This window comes from Heliangelus exortis, chromosome 16, assembly GCF_036169615.1.
Source record: "Heliangelus exortis chromosome 16, bHelExo1.hap1, whole genome shotgun sequence".
NCBI lineage: Eukaryota > Metazoa > Chordata > Aves > Apodiformes > Trochilidae > Heliangelus > Heliangelus exortis.
This window is the reverse complement of record NC_092437.1, coordinates 2,235,348-2,255,956: the sequence shown is the minus strand read 5'-3', so window position 1 is coordinate 2,255,956 and position 20,609 is coordinate 2,235,348. Positions and strand designations below refer to the sequence as shown.

General features: G+C 66.1%; 3 protein-coding genes across 6 annotated transcripts; 2 read left to right on the top strand and 1 right to left on the bottom strand.

Annotated features, from left to right (window-relative positions):
• Window positions 1-159: 159 nt before the first annotated feature.
• On the bottom strand, window positions 160-8,548 carry FAM110A (family with sequence similarity 110 member A). 4 transcript variants are annotated; one of them, XM_071759763.1, is made up of 4 exons: window positions 8,411-8,548; window positions 7,591-7,796; window positions 4,216-5,379; window positions 160-1,963 (listed from the first exon to the last, which is right to left on the bottom strand). In XM_071759763.1, the coding sequence occupies exon 4, from the start codon at window positions 1,907-1,909 to the stop codon at window positions 896-898; it is 1,014 nt and encodes a 337-aa protein (XP_071615864.1). In that variant the 5' UTR covers window positions 1,910-1,963; window positions 4,216-5,379; window positions 7,591-7,796; window positions 8,411-8,548; the 3' UTR covers window positions 160-895. The 4 variants fall into 4 exon arrangements, with proteins under 4 accessions (XP_071615864.1, XP_071615865.1, XP_071615862.1 ...); XM_071759764.1 differs by lacking the exon at window positions 4,216-5,379; XM_071759761.1 differs by lacking the exons at window positions 4,216-5,379; window positions 7,591-7,796; window positions 8,411-8,548 and adding an exon at window positions 2,930-4,173.
• A 286-nt stretch (window positions 8,549-8,834) lies between these two features.
• Window positions 8,835-11,735, top strand: SLC52A3 (solute carrier family 52 member 3). The gene is made up of 4 exons (XM_071759756.1): window positions 8,835-9,152; window positions 9,761-10,823; window positions 11,073-11,196; window positions 11,319-11,735. Exons 2-4 carry the CDS (start codon window positions 9,796-9,798, stop codon window positions 11,529-11,531), a joined length of 1,365 nt encoding a protein of 454 aa, XP_071615857.1. The 5' UTR covers window positions 8,835-9,152; window positions 9,761-9,795; the 3' UTR covers window positions 11,532-11,735.
• A 2,961-nt stretch (window positions 11,736-14,696) lies between these two features.
• Window positions 14,697-19,917, top strand: SCRT2 (scratch family transcriptional repressor 2). Its single transcript, XM_071759766.1, has 2 exons — window positions 14,697-15,135; window positions 17,329-19,917. The coding sequence occupies exons 1-2, from the start codon at window positions 15,012-15,014 to the stop codon at window positions 18,033-18,035; spliced, it is 831 nt and encodes a 276-aa protein (XP_071615867.1). The 5' UTR covers window positions 14,697-15,011; the 3' UTR covers window positions 18,036-19,917.
• The last annotated feature ends 692 nt before the right edge of the window (window positions 19,918-20,609 follow it).

Here is a 20,609-nt window from a genome sequence, read left to right as displayed (position 1 = left end):
CTGGAGCACTGGTGGGCTGCAGGGCTGGCAGGGTGCTGGCTGCAGCACCCAGGGGAACCCTGCCAGCCAGGGCTCTGCTGGGACCTGCCAGACCCAACCATCACCGTTGTGCCCGCCAGGCCCCGCGCTGGCATGCCACGGCACAGCAAAGCACACTGCTGCCAAAGCAGAGATTTAATAAAACCAGCCACATTATTAATAATAATAATAATAATATTACTATTTACAGATCAAACATCAGGAAAAACAGTAGAAACGAGGAAAAGACCAACTGTCATCTTCATAAATATCAGGGCCCAGCTTCCCTAGGGCTGGGTGCCCACTGGGACTCATGGGGGTTGAAGGAGAGGTTGGCTCTGCCCCCTCTACAGTACCCCACTTCTTCCAGACCTCCAGCATTAAGATGGGGACCACCAGGATGTGGCCCCCTTTGTGGAGGCTGCAAGGGGGGCAGCTCTTTCTCCTGGGCTGCACCTCTGCTCCCTGCTAGGGGATGAACCGGCACCTTACCCCCCACCCATGGGTGCTGGTGAGGAGTGGAGCAGGCAGGAACATCCAGCAGGCCGACCACACACAGCGTCCTGCAGGAGTGGGTGAGGGGAGGGTGTTGGGGACCAGCCATACACCCGGGGACACACGTCCCTTCCCACAGGCTTACGGGGGTCTGAAGGAGCCAGAGTCAGCGGGAAGGGTGCCCAGCCACCACACCAGGGCTCTGCCGGTGCCACTGTGGCACAGGGACTGGGAAGCAAGCCCTGGGGGTTGGTTTCCAGTGTCCTGTCACCACCAGGATATCTCCACTCCTCCTGGGACACAGCCGGCACCTCCGTCGCCCCGTCCAGCATCTCCTGCTCCTCACCATCCCGTCCCAGCACCTGCCACCGCCATGGCACCGCTACACATTGGAGACCTGCTGTGTCTCCCGGGCCTGGCGCAGCCCGTACAGCCACTTGATGACACGGGCGTTGCGCTCGATGACGGAGATGCCGTAGGGGACGCGCTCGGCCGGACGTCCCTCCGGGGTGGCCGCGCTGGGTGGCGAGCGGCCGCCCTCGGAGCTGGCCGTGCTCACGCTGTGGAACTTGAGGGACACGATGTCGGAGCTGGCGCGGGCGAAGCGCTCAGCGCCCATGTCCTGCACCTCCTGGGGGTCGAGGCCGCAGTAGTTGAAGAAGCGCTCGAGGTCGGCGGTGGCCCGCGAGAGGCGGTCGCTCAGGTCCGATTTGGAGCGGTGCAGCAGGGGCTGCCGGCGGGCGCTCTCGGGGCGGGCGGCGGGAGAGCTCCGGGATGGGGTGGCAGGCAGCCCCCCGGGGACGGGGGACGCGGGCGCGGGCGTCACCTGGCCTCGCGGAGCCCCGCAGGGATGGACGTCCACCCTCCGCACGGCCACGCTGCCGGGGGGCTTGTTGGGGGTCTCCGGCGGCTTCTCAGCACCCTCTGTCCCACCGCTCGGCACCGTTGGCACCTCCGCCCTCCACTTGCACTCCCGGCCCAGCGGGCTCTCCGCCTTGGGGAAGGGGCTGTCGCAGAGGTTGATGAGGTTGTTGAGGATCTCCAGGTCGAGCGAGGTTTTTGGGCCACCAGCTTCTGCACGGCGTGGCCCCGGGGGTGCCCTGCGGCTGGGGGTGAGCGCAGCCCGGCGGACCCCCGGGGTGAAGAGGGGCTGCTTGAGCAGCGGCGGCTTCACCGGCTCCTGCTTGGTGCTGGCGACCCGCTGGCTCTTCACGTACTTGGCCTTGTCGGCCTCCAGCCTTTCCACAGCACTGGGCTTCCCGGCACCGGGCTCCGCTCGCCGACGGAAATACGCGGGGCCCTTGCGGAGGATGCGGATGGGCATGGCCGAAGTGAAAGGTGCCGTCACTGTCACCCCCTTCATGGCGTCACCGGCTTGCAGGGCCTCGACGGGCATCCTCCCCGCCGGCACCGGGCTGCGGGGTGGGCGGCCGCCACGGGCAGCGAGGGGCTGCAAAGAGGGACTGGAGTGAGGAGGGGGTGGCGGAGAGGGGTGGGGGGTAGGGAAGGGATTCTGCGGGCAGACAAAGGGTCCGCGAGGCTGTGCGGGGCAGCACTGCCTGCACCGGCCGCGCCGCGATTCCTATTTGAAGGCAGGGACCACGCCTCCGCCCGCCGCCCTCGCTGCCCCCGAACCTGCCCTGGCCAATCCGCGCAGCAAAGACTGCTTCAAACCGCACCAGGGCCAATGGCGCCGGCGGGGAGGGCACCCCGGCCCCCCCGAAGGGTACCCCAGGGACTGAGGACGGGGACAAGAGGGACGGCCGTGGCCCGGTGCCCTCCGCCCTCGATTCTTTGCCACATTTCCCAGTCCAGGGGACGCATCCCCGGTCCCAGGGGGAGCAACGCCCACATCCAGGGATGCATCGCCCATCCCATTCACTCACCACTCCCCCAGGCTGGGGGATTCGAGGCTCCTCTCCCCCCCATTCCCTCGGCTTTCAGCCCCCTCGCAGGCTCTGGAGCTGCTCCCGAGCTCCCCGCTCCTATCCTTGAACCCTTTGGAAAGCCCCGGCGAGGGTTTCCACCAGCACTTCCCCGGCCGAGGTGTGCCAGGAGCCGCGCTGGGGCCCCCGCACCCCTTGTCCTTGGGCCCCCGCCAACCCCAACAAGCGCACCCTCCCTCCCCAACGGTCGTGCAGAAGCTCCGGCCCTCCCACAGCGCGGGGAGGGGTTCCCCAAACCTGCCCTGCACCCCTCCGCAGCCCCCTGCCCGGGGGTGAGCACAGCCGGAGGGTCTCAAAGCGCAGAGAGGCTCAAGCAGTGGCGGGGTGCACGGGGGACATGCGGGATTCAGTCTCCCCCTTCCTCCCTTTCCCTCCCTATCGCCCTTCCCGAACTGCTCTGAGAACCACCCCTGGGGGCTCCCGGGTTACAGACGACCCCCGGGGAGGTGACAGCAAGCCCCGGCACTCACCGAGCACGGAGGTGGCTCCCGCAGTGTCCCCGAGCTGGCGACTGTCCCAGCCATTCACCCACGGCCACAACTTCCTGGGTGCAACCCACGGCCCGTCCCAGAACCCACAGCACCACGCCACGGCCACGACGAGCCACGGCTGCACGTGTGCCAGTGTGTCACCCGCGGGGTCTGTACCACAACGGGGTCCCCAGCATCGCCTGATGAACTGCGACGGGCGAGCAGCCTGGGGGAGTCTGTCTGGCTGTCACTGTCCCCTGTTCCCTGCCCGGAAGGCACAGACTGCCTTCTGACCTGGAAAGTGTCTGCAGGGGGCCCGGCCAGGAATGGGGACAGCTGGGGATGGTCCCAGCGCCAGCACAGACCTTCCTGCCTCCTGCCCGCAGGCAACTTTCCGCACCTCTTTGTGGGGACCCCAGCATGGGGCGGGGGGGCAGACGGACCTGGGGACAGAGCCAGCAGTGCAGGGCACCATTGTCCTTTGGGCAAATGCAAGGACAGAGATGGATCCCGCAGCCCAGCAGCCAGCTTGGGTGGTGGGGAGCCCTGGTGCCCGTGCAGCAGCACCCACCCCTCAGTTCCCACGCTGACCAGACCCTCTGTCCCATACATGCAGCATGCTTGGGGCTGGCCCAACTGCCCCCCTACTCTGGGCCAGGCTCAGGGAGAGCTCCCCGGCTCGAGACAGGGGGGCAAATGTGCCCCCCAGGGCAAGGAAATGTCCCCATGTCAGGTGCTGGAGCTCGGCACGGTGTCAGGGATCAGACGGGTGTTGGGGTGCAGGGATATGGACACAGGGTCCCCCAGCACAGCTCTCCGTGGTCGGTGTGGGGTTCCCTCCCTGCCTGGCCAGCAAGGGCAGCCCGGCTGGGCACAACCTGCTGCTCCACATTCCTGCGGTGCTGCGCCGCCTGCCCTGGCATGGCTGCACTGAACCGGGCTGCACCGAGCCCAGCCCAGCCCAGCTGCCCTCCACACAGCCCGAGAATATTAACCCAAGCCTCGATGGAGCGTAGGGATCTAAGCTCTAGGGCTGACAACCCCACTCCCACCGGACAATGCCCAGCCATGGCCCCAGGGTCCTGCTGTGGGCAGCCCAGCCGGTATCACTCAGCACACCGGATCACCCGGGAATTGGGATCACTCAGCACATCGGATCACCTCCTTCCTCAAAGTAGATACTCCAGAGACCCACGCCAGGAGGTATATGCTTGTGCCTCCCCCCACCCCAGCCCACGCAGCTGTAACTGGACCCACACAGGACTAGGGCAACCTCTGCCACCCACCTGAATCAGCCCCGCGATGTGGGAATCCCCTCGGCCACCACAGCTCAGCCACCACTTCTGCTGCTTCTCCCTGCTTTGGTCTCCGGGGTGTCCTCAAGCCTCCTCCCCAGCCACGTCCTCTCTCCCAGCAGGATGGCGGCTGGCAGGGTGCTGGAGCAGCTCCGTGCTGTGGCTGCTCTGAGTCAGCGCCGGGCTGGGAGGCAGCTTGGCACTCTCATGGGATGCAAACCACGGGGCATTCCCCCATGCCAGGCTGCGTCACACAGCGTGGGGGGAAGCGGTGACGTCCCAGCACGGGTTGCCAGTTCAGTGCGGATGGATGGATGGCCTCAGGTGTTCACAACACCAGAACAAAAACACCTCTGGGCATCCCCTGCCTGCTGCGAGTGAAGGGTCCCAGTGCCCTGCCAGGATTTGGGGCGAGGGGACAATCCCAGCACCCGGTGTGTCCTGCTCTGGTTTGGAGAACTCACCTTGTTCTCCCATGCACCTGGCAGCAACCCTCCACAACAAACCCCAAAATGCAGCAAAATAACCCAGAGAGAAGGAAGGAAGGTGACAAACCAGAGCAAGGTCACCGAACCCATAGCCTTGTGGACCTGAACCCAGCCCCAGGGTTACTCCTGCCCCATGGCAGGGGACATGTCCCACAGCAAGGAGGGGCCGAGCGTTTGGCCCAGGCAGCTCAATGACAGCCTCACGTTTTTCAAACTGCTCTTGGAAGGAAGACAAGGAGCTGGCAGAGGGGGAAGAGCTGAGGGAAACAGACAGCAAAACAGCCACCAGGGCTGCCCTCAGCTTGGGCAATGGCAAAGGCGGATCCGCAGCACTGAGCCTGCTCAGGGTGCAGGCAGCAGGGTGCAGCCTGGACATGTCCTGGCAGCCCTGTGGTTTTGGAGCAGGGCGTTGGAGACAGGCAGTGCCTGGAGCCTCGGCTTCCCTGGGAGCATCCCAGGACAGTTTTTGGGAGGGCAGCTCCCCATCACCGGGCTCAACACCTCTGCCTCTGCCCTGGGGACACGGGGACAGGGTGGGGATGGAGAAATAAATAGTGTCTGCAGACAGGAGGGCAGGGGGGGTGCTGGCGCTGGCTCTGCTCTCGCCTCCCACAGAGGCTCGGGGCTCCTCTTGGCCCTTCAGGGACCTCCTCAGAGCTCAGTGCAGCTGCCAATGAGCAAAAAACCTGTTCAGAGGTCAAATCCTTCCTGGAAGCACTGCTCCAGCAGCCCTGGAGACAAGAAACCCAACAACTCCCTCGCCTCGGCAGGTGCTAATTTCTGGTGTTTAATTACAGCCCCACATTGAGGCTGCACCCAGCTTTGTGGTGGGGGAATCACCCCCGTGCCACATGCACTGACTCGGGGCAAGCTACCGGCTCCTGCTTCTGTTTCCCCACCTGTGGGCTCTGCAGAGGAGCTTAGCTCCACTTCCCGAGGGACTTGGGTGCTCCATGGGGAAGCTCCTGCTGGGCCCAGCCTCGCCTTGCTCCCCCGGGCAGAGGGAAGGATGCTGCCCGCACCCGGCTGCCCTCACACGTCTCCGCAGGCGGCAGCTCGGGGCCAGGAGTTGGGGAGGTGACAGATGGGGACATGCCGGGCGCGAGGCCTTTGTCTGCACGATGGCAGCGGCAGGGACCCGCAGATGGCGGCTGCCGGCGGGGCCGGGGCTGCAGCCCGTGGCCAGGCGAGCGCCGGGCCCTGGGGATCCGGCCCTTTTGTCGGGGGTCTCACCTCCGGCAGCGGCCCCTTCCCCGCCAGCCTTTCAACTTTCAACTTGACCTGCTCCTTTCACATGAAAATGAGACGCAAATGAGGCCGGGGGGCTGCCAGGGGGCCAGCGGCTGCGACCTGCCAGCAGGGCCCCGCACCCAAGTCTAGGGGGTCATACCCACTCGGCCGGTGGTCCCTGGGGTGAGGGTGTCCCCTTTGTTCCCCAGCAGTGGGGCAGCAGCATTTCTGTACTGCCCAACAAGACCAACCCCACTGCTCTCCACTGAAAGCAGGAATTAGAGGGTGGTCTTGCCCCGGCTGAGCTCGGGGACGGATTCCTGCTCTTCCGGGCTCCCGATCCCCCCTGTGCCCACCCATCACCGGGACATCCTCCCGGAACAGGCAGCGTTCCCACCCCGGGGAGCCCTGCTGCACTGCCTGGTGGTGGGGAGGGGGCTTCCCGGCCGCCCTCTCACCCGAGCCTGGCAAAGTCCCGCGGCCGGGGACCTCTCGGCTACCAAATGTTGCCATCTGCCTCTGGGGCCTTCGCTCGCATCTGCCGGGGGTGCGGTGGTGCGAGAGGGGCCGGGGAGGGGGGCGAGGGGGCTCAGCTGCAGCGCGGGAAGGGGGTGGAGAGGCCCCGGCCGTCTCACAGAGATCAGGCAGCACGGGCAGATTTGGGTGAGAAGCGTGAAGAGGGGGCGCGGGGGTCCCGCACCCCTCCAGACTCCCCTGACCCGATCGCCCTCGGGGAGGGTCTCACCACCGGCTGCTCCGATTCTTTGTGCTGCCAAATTAAACACAGGACAAACCCCGTCTCCTCGTTGTCCCCCTCCCCGCGGACACACGGGGACCTCAGCTGCCCCGGGCAAGCCCGAGATTCCCCTCCACGCCTGGCTTCACCCAGCATCGTGCACCTGCGCACCTCTTCCCAGTTCCCCCTGGGCACCTGTACTGGTTTTGGCTGGGATAGGGTTAATTTTCCCGGTAGGCGCTGGCGCGGGGCGGGTTTGGATTGGCGCTGAGCACAGCGCCGATAACCCGCGAGGTTTGAGTTCCCTCGAGCGACGCCTGCGCAGTGCTACGGGTTGGCACAGGAACACGGATGGGCACAATTGACCCCACTAGGGTGTCCCACCCATGGGACGTCCAAGAACAGGGGGAGAAGAAGGAAAAGGGGACTTTGCGGTCTTTATCTCAACCCACCCGTTTTCACTTTTTTTTTTTTTTTTTTTTACTCTTCTCATTCTCTCCCCCATCACAAGCGAGTGGTTAAACTGGGGGTTTAAACCACACCAGCCCCCAAACCGTGCCCCCGCCGCGGGTATCCGTCCATCCCACCATCCCCGGGGGCACAGGGACGCCCTTGTCCCCGCGGCACTCGGATCATCCGTGATTGGGGCAGGGACGGGTCCGGGAGCGGAGCAGGGGGCAGGGGGCAGTCTGGAGCCCCCCAGAGGGACAGGGTACGGGCAGGGCAGGCAGGGGGCAGGCAGGGCGGGCACTGGAGGAGGCAGCCCCAGATTTCGCAGGGTTGCAGCCCGCTCTCCCAGCGACACCCGGTGGGTGCCGGGGGAAGAGCCGCGTCCCGGGGCGGTGGGTGCTGGCATGGAATGGAACGGGGTGGGTTGTGTTGCTGGGGGTGACCTGGCTTCTGTCCCCTCACCTGTGTCACCTCCCGGCCGGTGCAAGTGGCTCACGGCTCTGCTCATCCTTTGGTCCCCCTTGGACGTGGGTCAGAGGTGCCCAACGCCGCCGTGAGCCCGAGGGGGGACAGACACCCCGCGGCCATGTTCAGGGGGACCCCGAGGGTTCCTTCCCAACCCGAGATCCCCGGTGGGGACACAGGTTGTTACCGGGTGACATTCACACCTGCGAGAAGCAGCTTGAAATAAGTGTGACGCAGTTCAGCCAGGGCCAAGTGCCATGACCGGGACATCGCCAAGAATAATCACCGGCACTCGGCCAAGCCGGGGAGCACCGGGCCAGCGGTGACACTGCAGCCACGGCTATGGAACTGTCGCCGGCAGCGGCGGTACGTGGGGACGGAAGGCAGCGGTGACCCCCAGGGCAGGGTAGGGGCTGGGGGTGTCCGCAAGCTGTCAGGGAGAGGGCAGGAGGTGACCGGGAGGGGGCGGTGGGGGGAGGGGGGCATATGCGGGACAAAGAAGGGGGAGGCATCGTAGAGTTTGGCCATCGGGGACGAAAACTGGGGACCCACCGCGAGGGGAGGCAAGAACAGGGGGGTCCTGAGCCCCTGTCCCCTATATCTGTGTCCAGACTGATGCCAGCCTCTTGCCCTGCCCCGCGGGGGGGTCGGGGTGGGAGGTGGGAGGGGGGTGCTGGGACCTGAGCTGGTGCCTCTGAGCCCTGGACGTTCGCCCCTTAGTCCACGAGGGTCCCCTGGGGAGCGGGACCACCCCCTCATCCCTCCAGGGACAGCAGTGCTCTCCTTACACTTTCTTACCCCTTTTATCCCATCATACCCTGTGCCAGCAGCCGACCAACCCCGCAGCTCATGTGTCACCCGGGGACCTGCTGGAATGTCCCCACCGCGGACCGACACCTTGAAATGCAACTTTGGGGTGAGCAGGTGACAGGAGGGCGCAAGGTCCCTCCCGGTGGGGAGCAGGACAGAGCCGGGCCAGGCCGTCACCCGTCTGCATCCGGAGGTGGTGGTGACGCGGCTGCACGTCACTGTCCCGGCAGCCAGGAGTGGCCCCCGCCGCGTGCCGTGTCCCCAAAGCGCAGTGAGTTCCCCCTGGGGAGGTGGCCGAGGGACCGGTCAGACCGGCCGACCGCTTCCTGTCTGGCTCCTGCTCCCCACCGGAGCCCCTCGGGGGGGGGGAATGACCCCGGAGCGATGGGGGGGGCGGGGAGCTTGTGGACACCCCTTAGCCCCCCGGAGCCTTTGAGTTTCCTCCGCCCGAGGGCTGGAGCTGGGGGGACGGGGACATGGGGGTCCCCCGCCCCGGGAGCGGGATGGGAGCCAGCGCCCTGGGGCTGTGGCCGGATCCAGGCTGAGTCAGCCCGCCGGGACGAGCCGGGGCCGGTTGGCAGGTGGGGCCGCCGGGGCCCCGCTCCCGCCGCCGCCGGAGCCTGCCGGGATCGCAAGGAGCCGCCTGGGAGGAGACGGGCGCTGCTCTCGCCCGGCCCTGCGGATGCGGTGGGAGAATACGAGGCCTCCGTGCCCAGCAGAGCGGCTGCCCCGGCCTCCTGGTCCCCCAGGTGAGAGCCATCGTCACCCCCCTGCCAGCCCGGGCCGTGCCGGGCTGCGCTGAGCCGTTCCGACCTGTGCCACGCAGGCCAAGCCAGGCTGTGCCAAGCCATGCCAGGCAACACACACACGTCGCGTGCCGGGCTGTGCCGGGACGTGACAAACCTGGGCCACATCAGGCCAGGCCACCAGTGCCAGCCCACGCTGTGCCAGCCCATCCCATGCCAGGCTGTGCTGTGCCATGCCATGCCAGGCTGTGCCATGCCATGCCAGCCTGTGCCGTGCCGCACGATGAGGTGGGGCAGGTTCAATGCCCTGCCGGGTCCTGTCCCCGGCCCAGGATGGGGCCCAGGAAGAGCTGCGCAGGTCCCACACCCAGAGCAGGAGGGTGCGGTGTCATCACCCAAGGGAAACAGGAGGGTCCTCAGGGTTTGCAGAGGACAAAGGTGGGCCGGGGCGGGCCGTGGGAAGGCTGAGCTGCTCTGCCATCCGTGAGAGGAGCCACTCAGCCTGTCTGCCTCCCGGAGCGGGACCGCGGGGCTGTGGCTGCGGAACACCGGGGTCAGAGTCCGGAGAGGTCGGGTCTCATCCCACCACTGACCAAAGCTTCTTTCCACAGCGTCGTCCCCAGGCCTGGGCACCCAGCCCTGAGCCATGGCACTGCTCACCCACCTCCTGGCCTGTGCCTTCGGCATGGGCTCCTGGGTGGCCATCAACGGGCTGTGGGTTGAGCTGCCGGTGCTGGTGACGGTGCTGCCAGAGCAGTGGGACCTGCCCTCCTACATCACCATCATCATCCAGATGGCCAACGTGGGGCCTCTCTTTGTCACCCTCATGCACCGCTTTCGGCCCGGCTTGCTGAAGGAGGTGGCTGTCATCTACGTGGTCGTGTCCGTGGGTGTCTTGGCCTGCTTGCTCTTGGCCTTCCTCTGGAACCACGTGTCTGTCATCGCCGGGAGAACCCACAGCACTGCCTTCCTGGTCCTCACCTTCTTCCTGGCCTTGGTGGACTGCACCTCCTCTGTCACCTTCCTGCCCTTCATGATGCAGCTGGAGCCCCAGTACCTGACCACCTTCTTCATAGGTGAAGGACTCAGTGGGCTGATCCCAGCTGTCATCGCCCTGGGCCAGGGCTCTGGCATCTCCAGCTGTGTCAATGTCACTCATGTGGTCAACAACACCATGGACAACGGGACTGTGGAGGTCACCATCTCCCAGATGGAGACCCACTACTTCCCAGCCAATTTCTCCACCTTCTTCTTCTTCCTTTTCATGACTGTAATGATGCTGGGCTGCTTGCTGGCCTTCTTCCTCCTCACCAGGCAGCCCAAGGTGTGGGAGCTCTCCCATCAGCAGCTGTTTCCCAGCAGCATCATGCTGAGCTCATTTGACCAGATCCCTGATGAAGGAGCTGGCTCACGGCTGAGCGGAGGCTGTGCGTGCCCAAAGGACACCAAGGGACGTGGGGACATCCTCCCAGAGAATGTCTATTACTCCTTGGCCAAGCTCATCTTCATCTACCTCCTCATCGCTTGGGTGAGCACCCTGATGAATGGGGTCCTCCCATCCGTGCAGTCCTACTCCTGCCTGCCCTATGGCAACACCGCCTACCACCTGGCAGCCACCCTCAGCTCCGTGGCCAACCCCCTCGCCTGCGTGGTGGCCATGCTCCTGCCCAGCAGGTGGGTAACGGGGTGCTGGGGGGACACGGTGGGGTTCTGCCCCCAAACATCCCCCATTTTGCAATGGGGAAAGGAACAAGGCAGAGGGTGGGAGAGGGTCCGTGGGGTATCTGTGCCCTGGCAGCAGCAGACACCCTAGGAAAGGAGGATGGAGCCTGCATGGAGTTCTCGTGCTGTGCCTCTGGTCTGTTCCCCTCACCAGGGACGGGCTGGTAGTGTTCCCCAGTGTCACTTGCATGTCCCTTGCAGGTCCCTGGCCCTGCTGGGCACCCTCACCATGGCAGGGATGGGCTTTGCCTCCTACAACATGGCCATCGCCGTGATGAGTCCCTGCCCGCTCCTCCAGCAGTCCCAGTGGGGCAGCGCCCTCATCGTAAGTCACGGGGTGCTTCTCACCCGAGGAGGCCTCTGGGGTCACCACAACGTCCCCTGTCCCCATGGTGGGGAACCCCTCCCACCAGCCCTTGCTGACCACTCTCCTCCCTGCACCACCAGGTCCTCTCCTGGGTGCTCTTCACTGGGACGCTCTCCTACGTGAAGGTGATGGCCGGGGTGATCCTGCGGAGCCGCAGCCACAGTGCCCTGGTGTGGTACGGGGCCCTGGAGCAGCTGGGCTCCCTCCTGGGGGCCCTCCTCATGTTCCCCCTCATCAACATCTACGCTTTCTTCAAATCTGCTGACTACTGCAACCTGCAGTGCCCGGCCTGAGCGGGATGGGCGACCCTGGACAGCCGTTGTCCCCAGCAAGGGGGACTAACCCCCAAACCCAGTGAGGGACAGGGGGCTGGGAAGCAGTGCTGAGACCAGGGGTGCTGTGGGCATATCTCCCCGCTGGGCTCAGCTCGGTGGCTTTGTCCCCAGCTTGGGGCACGGGTGTCCCCGTGGTGTTTGAAGCAATAGAAGGTTTTTGCTTAGCCCTCGACCTCCCTTCTTCGTGCACCCCACGTGTATCTGTGTCAGTGCCCCCCGCCTGGGCCACGTCCCAACCCTTCCCTGTGGGGGTCTGGTGCTGTTTGGCATTGTGTCCCCAAGGGCCCCCCAGGTCCCTGTGGGGGGGCACAGCCCCAGCTGCACCCAGCAGCACCGGCGGTGTTCCCAGCCCCGTGCCGGGGCGGAGGCAGCGGCTGCCCCGGGGACGGGGGGGTTTGCTGCGGGGACAAAGGCAGCTCGGGCAGGGCCGCGGTGGCCCCCTGTCCCTCAGGAGAGGGACTGGAGAGGGAACCCAGCTCAAGGCGGTTGCGCAAGAGCCCAAATAGCAGATGGGGAAACTGAGGCACGACGGGCACTCTGTTGGTCAGGGGAGTGGCACAGGACCGATGTCAGCGCTGTGCCATCCGGTCCCTGCCCCCGGCCCGGCTCGCCAGCCAGGGTTGGTGCCCGGTCGGGGGCAGGGCAGCAGCAGCCCCCAGGCCGGGTCGGCACCCCACACGCTCCTGCGCCCCTTCCTCGGGGCACGAGGCAGCCGGGCCTTTGTCCCCGTCCCTTTGTCTGGCAATCTGCTCCCCGCGCCTGCCGTGCCTCCGAGCCGGGGATTGGAGCCGCTCCGGAGCTCCGGCTGCGGCCCGGCTGCGGCGGGAAGGACGCGGCTGGAATAGCTAATGGCGGGCAGCCCCCCGAGCCGGCAGTGCCGGGGGTCCCGCGAGCGGGCAGGAGGGAGGGCGGCGGCCTCTGTCCCCGGCACCGGGATGGGGACCGAAGAGCACGTGGGGAGCTCTGTCTCCTCCCCGGGAGCAGGATGGATTCCGCGGCCCTGCAGGGAAAGCAGGAGATGAACCGAGGGTCCAGCTCCCTTCTGCACCTCGAGAGGATGCTCCTGCCCTTGGGACCCCCACAAAGACCCTCGCCCACCGGACACCCGCCACCCCCTCCTTCTCGCCGGGGAAACAATCGCTTCCAATGGGAATTATTTCCATACAGCTGCTCAGGAAGGCAGAAACCCGGCCGCAGCGGAGGAGAAAGGCTCAGCCTTTCTTCTGGCGCTCCCCTCCCTCCCCACGGCGGCGGGGGCAGGTTTGGGGGGGCCCAGCCGCCGCAGTCAGCAATATTAGCACAGCTCGGCAGGACTGATTGCAGGTTATTAACATACATTATCTCAGTCCCCTGCCTCTGAAAGGAGCCGGGTTCCCATTCCCCCTCTCCCAGTCCTCCCTCCCCCTGTCTTTTACACTTAATTACCTCCCTTATTACACCACAGCCTGGAGAAAGACAAAATCCCCGGGCAGCGGGCAGGCAGGCAGCGGGCAGGCAGGCAGCGGGCAGGCAGGCCCGGCCCAACTAGGGCGTAAGTAATCGCCTGTTCTGCAAACGTGCCTTCAAGGAGCCACACGGCACAGGCGGATAAATAAATCAGGGAGCAGAGGCCGGGAGCCCGGTGCATGGCAGGGGGGGACCCCGGGGGCTGCCCGGCAAGGAAATGTTCTCCTGGGGCCGTGGCCCTCCGGGAGAGGTGACCTTGAACTTGTCAGAGGCCTGACATCAGGACGGCGCTGCGGGGACAGATGGGACCCGTGTGGCTGCCTGCGAGCCCCGGGCCAGCGCTGCGGGAGGGGGGCGGGGACCCCAGCACGTGTAGGGAGCAGCTCCGGGACCCCCAGTCCTGGGAGGGGGAGGAGTCGGCGGGGGCTGTGGGGTGATGTGGGATGTGGGATTCTCAGGGGTCTGAGATGCTGCAGGATGTAGGTTGCTGTGGGATTATGTGGTGGGATGTGGGATGCCCTGGAGTCTAGGCTGCTGCAGGATATGGGATGCAGTGGGCTATGTGGTACCCAGGGCTGTGGGATGCTGTGGGATGCTGTGGGATGCTGTGGGATGCTGTGGGATGCTGTGGCTATGGGTGCCACACACAGCAGTGAGCAGGGGCACCCCAGCCCCAGACCTGGCCCCAAACACAGCTGCAGGAGCAGGCAGGCCCTGGGATGCTGGGTGGGGGACGCTGCCTTGGCCCCCCAGACCCGATGCCAGGAGCCTGGCCAACAGGGCTGGTATCTTCTGAGGCCGGGGGTGCCTGGGGTGCCCTGCACCAGGTGTGCCCTCGCTCTGCCTGCGGTGGCAGATGAGGGACTGTCCTCGGATATGTGCTGCAGCGCTCTCAGCAGAGCACAGGGCTCGGGGAGAGCAGGGCCCGCTGCCAGCCAGGTCCCGGTGTCACCTGCCAGCCCCTGGCCGGCATAGTCCCAGGGAAAGCCACCCTGCAGGACCCGGGGCTCATCCTGCTCCGGGGAAAGAGGCAGCGGAGCGCGGGGAAAGGGAGGGGGGGAGGGGGGGCTCCGGCAGGGAACAATGCACCGCCACGAGCCCAGCTATTGTTGTGGGCTGCGAAGGTCACCGAGCTTCCCCGGGGAGAGGGATGGGGACAGGGACACGGGTAGAGGGAGAAGGTGGGAAAAGGGACAGGGAAGAGGAATGGGGAGTGGGGACTGGACAGCGAGCAAGGATGGGGAAAGGGCAGACGTGGGAGAGGGATGAAGGCAGGGGAAAGGGGGCAGAGATGGGAATGGAGAACAAGAGACAGGGGCAGGAACAAGGGAAAGGTATCAGTAGAAAGGGACAGGGGACAGAGATGAGGACAGGGAAGAGGAACAGGAATGGGGACAAGGGATAGGGATAGAAACAGGGAACAAGGACAGGGAAAGGAGAAAAGGGCAAGAAACAGACAGGGACATGCATGGGGAACAGGGTCAGGGACGGGGACACTCACAGGGATAGGAATGGGACCCCCGCCCCGTAGCCCCATCCTTCGCAGGCCCTGGGGGCTGGCGGCAGGGAGACAAAGGCGGTGGGAGTCAGCCGTCCCCCCCCCCGCCCCCGCGTGTCCCCATTGTCCGTGGCCGGTGGGGGGGAAGAGGGATGGGGGGAGGGACTGGGGACCCCCCGTTGCCGTGATGCCCGGGGCTCCCAGCGATGCCGGTAACTTGGGGGGCTCCGGGGGGGGGTCCGGGCGCGGCCGGGCGGAACGGCCCCCTCCCCCCCTACCGCCTGCCTTCCTCCCCCTCCTCCTCCTCCTCCCTCCTCTTCTCCCTCCTCCTCCTCCTCCTCCTCCTCCTTCTCCTCCTCCTGCCTCCCCGCCCCTCTCACTCGGCTCCCCGCTCCTCGCCGCCCGCACAGCCGGGGCCGGGGCGGGGGCCGGGGCCGGTGGCGGTGCCGGTACCGGAGCAGTCCCGGTGCTGAGGGCACCGGCCCGGCCCCGCCATGCCCCGCTCCTTCCTGGTGAAGAAGCTGAAGGCTGAGGCGTTCCCGGCTGCCGGGGCCCCCGCGCCCCCCTACACCCCCCTGGAACCCCCCTACGCGCTGCCTGGCCCCGCCGCCGGCGATGGTGAGTGCGAGGCCGGGGGCTGCGGGGGGGGATCCGCCGCTATTGTGTACCGAGGGAAACGGAGAACCGGGGAAGTGGGGGGGGAGGAAGCGGGGCAGGACGGGGTGGGGGTCCCCGGCGTTGTATCCCGCATCCCAGGCGTCGTGCGGGGGGTGCAACGGGGGGGGTCGTCCCTCCTCGCCCTGTCCCCGCGCAGCTCCGGGGCCATCGAAGTTGGTCCTTGGGGAAACATCCTCTGCGTGACACCGACAGAAACCCCCGTGCCCCGGCCCGACCCGCTCCCCTCCAGCTCGGGGTGCAGCGGGGACCTGCTCCTTCCCACGACAAGTTTTCGGGGGTACGAAGCAGAAGGGCTGCGGGGGCAGGCGGGGGGGCGGCGAGGGGAGCGGTATCCTCACCGTGCCTGCGGGTTTCATTGTTCGCAGCGGTGCCCCGAGCCCACCCGGGAGCGCAGGGGGGGCTGTCCCCTCCGGGGGCACGGGGAGATGTGGGGGGCAGCAGCCCCTCTCCGCAACACTGGGAGAGGTGTGGCGGGCTGAACTGGGGGTGGTCGGGGTCCTCCGAGCCCCGTCCTGCCAGGGGACACCGAGGGGGGGGACTCCTGGAGTCACCTGGGCTTGGCAGAGACCCCCGACGGAGCGAGCCAGGGACCTGCTTGGGGGGGCCGTGCCGGGCGGTGGGCTGCCAGGTCCTGGCTGCTGGGGGACCGGAGGCTGAGCTGGGTGCGGGGGTGACGGGGTGGGGGGTGTGGGCACGATCCAGCCACTCACACACCAAGACCACCCGACCGCTGTGGTGATTGTCCCCCCATTCCTACTGTTCGCTGCTCCCCAGCCTTTGGGGGGCTTTCTCTGTCGGGGGCAGGTGTGTAAGGCCCGGCTAGGGGGTTCTCTCTTCCCCCCGCATCAGGAGCAGAGAGCCGGTGGGGGAGGGATGTGCTGCAGCTGGGCAGAAGCTGCCGACGCTGCTCTCCTGGAAATAACCTTGCTGCATGCTTGGAGGCAGCGTGAGAAAACGCTGAGCAGACGCTTTCTGCACAGCCCGCGCTGTCAGCACGGCACGGGGGGGGGGAGGCAGAAGGGCCGAGCTCGGCCCCCGCTGCGCAGCCCCCTCCCCACCGAAGGCACCCCCAGCCCCCCGTGGCACAAAAGGCAGCAGCCGCGCGCCCCGGGCGGGGGGTCCCATGGGCGGGGATTTGGATGTAAGGATGCTCGGCTGCAGCTCAGGGAGTAGGGGGGTGGTCCGTGCTGCCATGCACGGGTGAGCCCGGTCCTACACCGACCCCGGGCCCCGGCATCCCCCGCTGTCACTAAGAGCAGGGACATGTCCTTTGAAGCGACTGACACTGGCCAGCAGGAGAGCAGCGGGACAGGTTTGGGGGACCCGAGGTGGCAGTGTGTCCCTTGGGGTCACTGACCACCATCCCGACACGGAGGGGCTGCACGGCTCCTCCATCGTGTGCCAGCACAGGGGGGGACAGGGATGCCCGAGTGGCACTGGCTCTGCCAGGGGCCCCTTACCCAGAGCGGGGCCACGCGCAGACCTGCGCCAATGTCACACGGGGGTGACACTGTGAAGTGGCACCCAGGCCCCTTTCTGTGCCTGGGGGGGCTGCGGGTCCCTCTCCATGGCTGGAGCGCAGGGTTCTGATACTGCTGGTCTCCAGGTGCTGCCCCATCCCTGGGGAACAGCCCCAGCAGGGGACAGAGGCAAGCGAGGGGCCCTTTCAACCCCTGTGCTGGGGAAAGGAAACTGGAAGCAGCTTTTCCCTCCTCGACCCAGCTTTCCTGAGGTTTCTGGAGGTGAGGAGATAGATGGAGCAGAGCTCATTACCGGCGCCTGCCCCACTGAACAATGAGGCTCTCGGCACCGACAGCTGTCGGGTGGCTAATGGCCCCCGGGGGCTGCCTGTAGCCGGGCAGCGGGGCAGCACCCGAGCGGGCGCAGCTGGATGTTTCCCGACCCCATCCCTGGATCCCACCTGGGGCAGCCCCGCGGGACGGGAGCCATCCTGCTGGCAGATGCAGACAGGAGCTGGGGGCGGATCAGCCCCTCTGCAGAAAAGCCCGAGCAGAGATCGGGACCGGCGCAGGGGAGGACACGGCCAATGGGCACTTTTGGCTCACGGCTTTCGCGCTTCCCCAACGGCCTGGTCCGGAGGGACCCGGTGACCCGGCTGTGTCGTCCCCACAGGGTACCTCCAGCACTGCCTGGCACCCTCCGGCTACGACTCCGACAAGAAGCAGGGTCTGCCGCCAGCACCCCCGGACCCAGCCTACGCGCCGGGCCACGAGGAGTACAGCGACCCCGAGAGCCCCCAGTCCAGCTTCTCCGCCCGCTACTTCAACGGGGAGGCGGCGGTGACGGACAGCTACTCCATGGACGCCTTCTTCATCACGGACGGGCGATCCCGCCGGCGCAGCGAGAGCCAACGCCGCGGCAGCCACCGCCACTCCTGCCCCGAGTGCGGCAAGACCTACGCCACCTCCTCCAACCTCAGCCGGCACAAGCAGACCCACCGCAGCCTGGACAGCAAGATGGCGAGGAAATGCCCGACCTGCGGCAAGGCTTACGTCTCCATGCCCGCCCTGGCCATGCACGTCCTCACCCACAACCTCAAGCACAAGTGCGACGTGTGCGGCAAAGCCTTCAGCCGGCCCTGGCTGCTGCAGGGCCACATGAGGTCCCACACCGGGGAGAAACCCTTCGGCTGCTCCCACTGCGGGAAAGCCTTCGCCGACCGCTCCAACCTGCGCGCCCACATGCAGACCCACTCCGCCTTCAAGCACTACAAGTGCAAGCAGTGCGAGAAGACCTTCGCCCTCAAGTCGTACCTCAACAAGCACTATGAGTCCGCCTGCTTCAAGGGCTCCGAACACAGCTGTGCAATAGGGAACTAGCACCCCAGCCCCCTGCAGCACACCCCCATCCCCATCCCCGTCTCCGTCCCCATCCCCGTCCCGGTTCCCCATCCCCGTGCCAGCTCTCCTGCAGCCACAGCCGGCTGGTTTGTGGCTGTGCCGTGGCTGGAGGACGCATCCCTGTAGACTCGCTCCCCACCTGGAAGGAGGGAGCCCCGGCACTCCCTGGGAAGGGGCAGATCCAGCCGGGTCCACAGCAGGACCCGGCTCCTTGCCCGGGTCCCCGAGTCCCCCCCGCAGCCAGGCAGGTCTCTCTGCGGGGGACCCACCCGGAGACCTCTTCCAGACCCAGGAGAGACTTTTCCTACCCCAGCTCGTGACTCCCACCTCTATTTATTTAATTTATTACTATTATTTATTTAGAGCTGCTGCTTCTCCTCCCGGGGGATCCCGTGGGAGAAAAGACATTTTTCTGCTCCCCCCAGGAGCAAAACCTCACCTTGACCCCTGATAGGACCATGGGCTGGAGCTACTGATGGCTCGGCAGGACTGACAGATGTGATTGATGGGAGGGCAGGGCTGTCAGCTTCCCTCAGAGGGCCCCTGCAGCTCTGGGGCACCCCAATGCCCCCCTGCCCGGCATGGTGCCATGGCCAGTGGCACGGGACGTGTCCCTTCTGCTGGCTCCTGGCTTGTCCAGGTACAGCTGTTCCCCATCACAGCGTTGGGCTGGGAAATAGCCCCCCGGGCAGATGCAGCCCCCTCACCATGCAAATGGCCAGGCTGGAGATCGAGCCCTGGGGAAGCACTGAAACCCCAACTACCCCCTGCACACCCCCAGCCTCTGCCTGGACCCCTCCCCAGCTGGCCCCCCCACCATCACCCCCTACCTGTGCACAGGAGGAGGGGGTCAATGTAGCTGTCAAGTTTAGGTGAGTCTATTTAAATGTTCTTATTTATATTATTTATAACTTATGCTTTTCACTATTTATTTGCCAAGACTGGCAGGGCCATGCCACCATGCCAGGACACAGCCACGGTGACACAGATGGGGACAGGACCCCGAGAGCAGACCGTGCGGCGGGCACAGAGGCAGGAGGGCATGAGCTGGCCCAGCAGCCACCACCCTCCCCCACGGAGCCTCCGTCAAGGCAAAGCCCTTCTCCTTCGTCTTCCTCGCTGCTGTAGGCTCCAGCTCTGCTCCCTGCCCCACGCCAGGGACAAAACAGCCATTCTATGCAACCTCCCGGCGGAGCAGCCCCGCACCGGCCCCGCAGCCACCATCCCGCAGCGGGCCCGACCCCGCGCCTCCGCTTCCTACCTCGGGCCCCGAGCTGCCGCGACCCCGTCACCCCGGGCCGGTCCCCGACACTTTCGGGGCTCAGCCCGGCACCCCGCGGGGCCGCACTCGCGGACCCCCACGCCGTCTTCCTCCCTGCACCGTCTTCCTCCCACCGCCTCGGTGTCCCGTGGTGCCACCGCCCTGGCTCATGGGCTCGGCCCCTCCTCCTCCTCCTCCGGGGATGTCCTTGTCACAGTCCTCGCTGCCATGGCTCGGCGGCCACGCACCTCGAGCAGGGAAAGAGCATCGGCCCGGCCACGCAGTCACCTCCCCCCCATCCCCCCACCCCCAGCGAGGACACAGCGGTTCTGGCTTTTCCCAGTGACACCGGAACCTTCCCGTGTCCCTGGGCCTGGCAGTGCCGCACCTCTGCCCCCATCTACCCTGTAAATAGCAGATACTACAGCAATAATTTTCCGTGCATGATAAGATTTTTTTCTGCCAGGTTTTGTACTCGACAGCCCCCCCTATTCCCCCCTCTCCCGCCCCCTCCCAGTAAGACAAGTCTACTGAGAACCGGCCGCCCGCAGTATTACTTGTAACGCAATTCAGGGATATAAAAGGGATTTCTGCCACTAACCCTGTGTCTCGGGGGATTTGTACTGGGCAGGGGTCTGCCCGTCTCCTGGTACCCTAGGCCTGGGGCTGGGACATCGTGGAGAAAACATCTGTCCCCAAACAGCAGACAGGGGTGCCGGGATGAGGTGGCTGTCCCACCCAGACCCCCTCACCCCCTGGCCGCAGCAGGCAGTTGGTTTGTAAGGAAGCAGTGGGTTTGTGATGCCACCCCGCTGGCCAAACCCCCCGGGAGGCTGCGAGCATTGACCTGGAAGCAGAGAGCCACGTGAAATTCTGGCAGCAGGGTAGCAAACCCAGCAAGCAGCCTGGGGGGGCCTAGTGATGCTCACACACCCCCAGCCTCACCCCCAGGCCTCTGCCACACTGGGCAGGGAGGGTTTGAGGACCTAATTTTATTTCAGCTGCTGTCACCTTTCCACTCCCACTGGAGTCAAGGATGGTGGGAACAACCCATCCTGAGGGGCTGCCAGGCAGTCCTGCCCCCACTCTCTCACCACTTTCCCTCCACATAGGTAGGACCCAAAGGGGAGAAGTCAAATTATTTTCCTCCTGCAGCTCATCAGTGGAGCCCCCACTGAGCCCTGAGCTCCTGGGGACATCCCAGCTCAGCTGCGGGGCTCTCTAGTGGTGCCCCTTCCTTGCCGAGGACCATGCGGGAGTCAGCGCAGTGGGAAGGGGGGCCCAGGGTGGGG